This window comes from Nematolebias whitei, chromosome 13, assembly GCF_014905685.2.
Source record: "Nematolebias whitei isolate Nwh7 chromosome 13, NemWhi1, whole genome shotgun sequence".
NCBI classification, from domain to species: domain Eukaryota; kingdom Metazoa; phylum Chordata; class Actinopteri; order Cyprinodontiformes; family Rivulidae; genus Nematolebias; species Nematolebias whitei.
The window spans coordinates 22,778,767-22,785,378 of record NC_056510.1 but is presented as its reverse complement, the minus strand read 5'-3'; the positions used below and the strand labels follow the sequence as shown (position 1 = coordinate 22,785,378).

At 38.5% G+C, this 6,612-nt stretch overlaps 1 protein-coding gene across 1 annotated transcript in view; it reads left to right on the top strand.

The window, feature by feature from the left end:
• LOC119419638 (protocadherin-17) overlaps nucleotides 1-6,055 on the top strand; it is a 16,800-nt gene extending 10,745 nt beyond the window's left edge. The window contains exon 4 of the mRNA XM_037686995.1: nucleotides 5,386-6,055. Within this exon, the coding sequence (XP_037542923.1) occupies nucleotides 5,386-5,963 (578 nt within the window). The 3' untranslated portion in view covers nucleotides 5,964-6,055. The remainder of the gene's footprint in view (nucleotides 1-5,385) is intronic.
• Nucleotides 6,056-6,612: the final 557 nt, after the last annotated feature.

Here is a 6,612-nt window from a genome sequence, read left to right as displayed (position 1 = left end):
CCCCTCTTACAATGCTGTGATTGCTAGTATCACTCAGCCCTCTGTGAGTAGTAAACAGCCATCAGTGTGCTAATGACCCATTGTTAGGCTGATGGTCCTTCTTGAGCATGTGATCAGCTGGTTTTGGTTGTCAGCAACAAACTGGTTGATCCACTCTAAGAAGGTGCTATTTAAGAGACTGAGCTGAAAACAGCTCCTCAGACTGAGGAAGTCTCTTGGATGAGAGACGAAACGTTTCTAGATTTTTTTTTTTTTTTTGCTTTTGCTTTGTTTTGCTTTTGTTTTTTTGAAAGTCCAGAGGACCAGATTGAACTTTTTTGGATTAGGGTACTTGTGTTTAGGAAAACTTCATGAGGCAGCTAATTTAATCTCATAAAACATACAGTTAGGTGCAAAACTCTATATAGGATCAGGTTCATTTGTACTAAACTTTAACAGTGTTTCGGTGTTTTATTCTGACTGCTTTGACGACTGGCTCTCACTGACTTGTAGTTTATGTAAAAGAAAATGCAATCATTGGGAGTTGTATACAAAAACACTGAACAAAACAAAACAAAAAAAAAATCAGCTTTATAATAGTTTTCATCAAGAAAACACCCATGTGAATAAAAGCCTGATGCATTCAAAGGCGTACAAAGAGAACTCCATCTACAATTAGAATCTCAAATAACCATTAACCCAAACAGTTTGTTTTTCACATAGTTTAAAGACAAAGCATATTTAAAAGAAACAAATGTAACCTAAGTGACTTTTTTTGTTTTCAGGAAATAAAAAAAAAACAATGTTTTTGGTTTTCCATTCCAAATCATTAACAGTTCTAATGTAAAATTAACAACACAATTTAGTTCTGTCCGGTCTAGCATAATTAACAGTTTCATCGTACCCTGTGGTTATGTGTGGGTGCAGTTGTGTAGGTGTTAATAGACTCGAGCAGCACTATGTGATAGTTGTGGCATGTACTTTGCAAACAGGCTTGTGTGGCGTGTTGGTGCTCATTTCCACCTCGCTTGGGAGCTGTGGCAGCAAGATGGCATCTGTGTTGTTCTCTTGGTTTTGCGTATATCCACCGCCAAACGAGCGGAGGCTGGTGTATCATAAAGGTACTGTTGTCTTCATCGGGTCGATGTAGCCTCGTTCACTAAAAAGAAACTCGTGGTGTGAAGCGTTCTCCTTTTTTCAAGGCTTATCCTCATCAGAGCCAGATTCCAGAGTAAGATCAAGTGCATCGTTCAGCTAGTCACTTGCCTGTGGATTCTGATTCCACAAAGTTGCATGTGAGCAAAACGGAGTCGAGTTGATCAAAGTGGCATCAAGCTGTGAATAAAACGTTTTGGTGATCTGTATTTAGTCAAGTCAAATTTATTTATAGAGCACATTTAGAACGGCAGCTGTTACCAAAGTGCTTAACAATAAGATCAAGGGAGTAAATAAGAAGTAACAAGATGTAATTAAAATGATCAAAAGTAAAAGCATAAAAACACAAAAACAATGAGAAACAATGAAATAGTCAAATCAAATTACTTTGTTAAACATACGTATGTTTTAGGAGAGACTTAAAAGCAGGAAGTGAAGTGGCCTGTCTAATGTTGGGGGGGGGCAGATTGTCCCAGTACGTATGACTGAAAAAGTCAGATCTCCTCTGAGCTTCAGCCAGGTTTTCAGTACAACCAAAAGCAGCTGATCAGATGATCTCTGTGCCCAGAAAGGAGGGCTGAAGTAGGTCTGAGAGGTATGAGGGTGCAAGGACATTCATGCACTTAAATGTCAACAGGAGAATCTTTAAATCAATTCTGACACGCACAGGGAGCCAGTGAGGGGAGGACAACACTGGTGAAATGTGCTCAAACCTATGATTTTCTGTCAACAGCTGAGCTGCAGCTCGTTTATACTCGTTTAAATGGTATGGGGAAAGGCCAAATGGAATAAATGGTAGCTAAGAGAAAAACAACAAACACATTTTTTGCCCTGATATATTGTAAACATGTTGGTCCTGTGAGGAGCAGCGTTGCTTTATTGTTTCTTTGATATTTTACCAGGAAACAAATCACAAAATAATTAAATACATATAGCACAGAAACCAAATTCTAATAAATTCACTGATCACTGTTGGACTTTATTTGTGTATTTTGAAACAAGCTGTTCCACTATCATGGAAACCGGTGCAAAGAAAACCCATTTATTAGAGTAAAGGTAAATCAGTCGGCAGAACAACAGGGGGATGAAATTGCTGTTTCATTTTCATGTATAACAAATGAAGGAAAACTATTATTTTTCTCCCCACCAACTTACAAGACATTTTTGACATTTTGCTTCATGCCCTTACATGCAAAACACCTCAGTGCATTATTGTCAAATTAATTTTGATAGCCGAGTAAAATGGTGTCTGAAAAAAAATACACTCTCCACATCATAACGCCATGAAAATAGGTTTTTGTTGTATGTGTTGCTCTCTGTGAGCTTGTTTTATGCCTCCAGGATTAGGTGTGGTGTGAAATCTGCAGGCGGGAGTTACGGCAAGAAGATAGAGCTTTGCCATTTTCTCTGCCTTTTTACTACTGACAATAACACGCATGTACAGAAAGGTGTTAGTGCTGTTTTGCAGTATTAAAGCTAAAACCACAGTAGTCGTGAAAAAAATGCTGGACTACTTAACTTACTCATATTTTGACATTAAAGTGATATTTTAGATCTTTTCAAGTGGGGTAGTTTAGAAAGATTATGATCAGTTAATATCTTACCTGTTGTAGATAGCTCTTTGGTTGACCCCAGTTTGCAGAAATACAAGTTAAATTTTACCAGATTGATGAGTTAACAGCTGTCTTAAAACAACTTCCATCTAAAAACTTAATTGAGGTTTATGTGACCTTTATTGTATAAACCTTCACTCTGATGGTAATTTGTGACCCGTCACATCAAACTGAAGATTAAATCCATGGTGGTATGTTGAGGGCTAAAGTGCATTGGTTGAAAATTCTGCCATAACTGGATTTTGTCAAAGTATGATGAATAAATACCTTATCTATGGGTCCCTTGAAGAAAAAGTCCAGGAGAAAATCCTAAAGAATATTTTGAACAACAAATAACCATGAATTTGAGCAGAAAAGCTTTAGATATTTGCTACATTCCCTGAGCGATAGTGAAGCTATTTTCAATACCAGCTGGGAAATCCCGATATCTAAATATGGTTTGAGGTTTCCTCTTTCAAATAATGTCAAAAAATCCTCAATTGAATATACTTTAAAAAAAAAAAAAAGCTTTCAGACAACAGCAGCTAGCTGTAGTGCTTCTAATACATCCCTGTGCATCTGTCATAAATATCCTATTCTGCATGAATAACCACGTGATGTGAAAACAATTCATTTTACAATAAAAACACAATAAATCACTTTATCACAATACCGTTTTTAAGTTAGTCACATGAACAGTGCCCATCTACCTAATACCTAATACATTTTTAGTCCCAATGTGTTCATGTTTTTTCAAATTGCCCTTTAAAATGTGCAGTTTTTCTTCATTTTGTTTTAATATTTTGCACAGTGTCCTTTAATTTTACATATATATTGTTTATTTTTGCTGAAATGAGCACATAATAAATACCTGAAGCCCACATTGCTCTTAAGACAACAAGCTTTCTAAACTGCCTCCACAAGTACCCGTTATTATCCCACCCTCATAATGGATAAGAAAGAACGAAAGAAAGAAAAACAGAAAGATAGAAATGCTTCTGATTATGCACCAAATTCCTTTTAAAATAATTACTAAAGTTGTTTGGGGCAAAGCTAATGAGTGCACGTAGTTTAAATCGCAATTTCAAAATCTAATTTTGATGGGATATTTTTTATTTGTATTGTTAATCTGGCTACCTGCCCAGGGTGTAGGATGCCCTGCCTCTCGCCAAATGTCAGCTAGGATAGCCTCCAGCACCACCCCCATCACTATAAATGGGTACAATGGAAGGCTGGATGAATGGATTATATTTTCAGTTCAAACGGCTCCAAAAAGCATGCCGCAGATTGTGCTCTATGAGAGCAATTTTGATTTATTAAAACAAACGGACAAACAAGACAATCTATAATGTGGGAACAAAAAAATAAAATAAAAAACAACAACAAAAAAACAAATCTTACACGAACATCTAGAAACAAAAATATATAAAAAGTAAAGATCTTGTAAAATTGTACAAAGGCTATTGGAGCATTTTTTAAAACGACCTCTGTCCTTGTACTTATGGCTGTATAACCTACCATAAGTACCTGTGTGGTCACTCATATCTGTCAAAAAGTGGAGAGGGAAAGGCTGTACGCCTGTCACCTTGGATGAACATCATCAGGGAGCACCCACTAAAGTTCAGCCAATAGGAGGAGGATGCATCTTCAGCACTGATACTGACACGAGCAAGCTGGCAAAGGGGCAGAGTTTTATGAGGCATTTATGTTTGATGTATTTCTGCATGACAAATTGGTGTAGTATGTGCAGCAGGAGTGCAACAGGGTAAATGTGCAATATAGAGATAATTCTGACTGTTTTCGTTCAGACCACACCACCTTGTAGGTACATCCTGTATGCACACAGTGTACAGCCTTTGTAGCAAGACATGCTGTGCATACAGGCAGAGAAATGACTGGTTAACATGCCCCAGGTAAGATGAAAAGCTAACTAAAGCACAGAAACAAAAGTGAGAAACTTTAAAGCAGGAACTGATGAAAAAAAGAAGCATTTAATGAAAATGACACCTAAAAGTGAAACAAACTTAATATAACGAGCATAAACTACATTCCGACTAATATCATCTCACCTGTTTTCGCTACAAATGGCAAAAATAAAATCATCTTGCTGAGTTAAAATTAGTCTTTCTTTCTAACACAGCCTACATCTGATAGAATTGTAAATGAAAAACATCACTTCCTCTGCACCAGATGATATTTTCCAGGAGAACACCTACGCAGGTTGTTGATAATACCAGAGGGAAAATGTTTCATAAGTAGGACAAATCACTCATTTGCTTTATTTATACAAAAAAAAAGGAAAAGGGGCTAATTAACTTTTCCATTGAACAATATTGTGTAGCTTCACATTAGAGGTGTATTATAATTGGCTTTAAGAACAAAATATATAAATCTTAAGAAAATAAAAGCAACATTTTATTAATTTTTTTTATTTAAGCCCGGGTGCTTTTTATTTTGAAAGGTCGTGTGACATCAAAAACAGCACGTCAGCAAAGATACTGTAGTTCGAAGTGCGATTCTAAAATATGACTAGAATCTGTTTGTTTGCTGTGTTTTAATATTGGTGCTCATCCTTCAAAATGTCATCTCTATTTTCCTCTGTGTTGTTTATACTTACCCCTGCAGCCTCCAATAACAAGTGTTTAACTGTTTTTTGCAGAGCAAGACAAATCAGTCCACTGCACCGATGAATGTCGTGCACTGGGACATTCTGACAGATGCTGGATGCCAAAGTTACGGGTAGGAAGCCAAGCAGACAGCGCAGATAATCGCACCAACCTTTTCATCCCTGTGGGAATGGATGCCATGGTAGAGACAGAGATTTATGGCACCATCAGCTGCAACAGCAGAAAAACTCTGACCACGTTTGGAAAAGAACAGCGGGACAGTACAATCCTTGTGGCCAATGTCAAACCTTACTTAAAATCGCAACGTGCGCTAAGTCCACCGCTACAAGAGAGTCCATCTGCATCTAGCAGTCCCACCAAGAGCAGCACGCCCCTGGACTTGGCCAACCAAGAGTCCAAAGAAGAGCGGAACGGGGCGTCGGACAGCAGTGCCTACGGCCCTCCAGATGGCCAGTGCTCCCCGCTGCACACGGAGCTGGAGGAGCCCTCCTACCTGACCTGTGAGCTCAGGCCCAAGTCTCTGTCAAGCAGTCTCATTCACAGCTCTGTCATCAGTCAGGAGTGCGGGGGGTCGGATTGCGCTCTCGACCCGAGGGACTCGGGTAACTGACAGGTGAGGCGATCGCCTGCCAAGCGTCTGACGACAATACGCAGAATTGATGACCAAGAGTTGATTTATTTTGAACCACGGAGGTGTTTGAACACGCATCGTATAACCAAAAACCATCCGCTTTCTATGTTTTCTTTTCCGTTTGTCCGTTTGTTTCGTTACGTTTTTAGTTCGTGACTTGTTGTGTTTAGGTGAACTATGTGTCCTTGACCGCTGTGAGAGTTCTGGGCGGGTGGGGAGGGAGGGTCGGGGGAGGGGATCAGTGCTTACCTGACTTCAAGTGTTTTCATGGTGTACTGTACCTGTCATTTTAGATGTCTGTATTTTACACATTTCAGACTCCCAATTTTGTGAGGCTATTGAACAAATTGCTACTGTTACGCTACGAGTCCCGTCTGCTTTTGTACAGTGACGCTCTCTGTCTCCATTTAGTGTGTAAGGGCCATTTCTTTGAATATTGCGAGGAAACAAAATACATATCAGTGACGTTACATTCAAAAGTGAAGTGTCTTATGAACTGTTAATGGTGGTGCAACAGGGAATGTCCCTTTTCATAAAACCATTTAAAGTTCCTATATAAAAAAAAAAATCTACATTTTTTAAGAATGTATTTGTATTTTATTGTTGTCTTCTCTGCAGTTTATGTGAA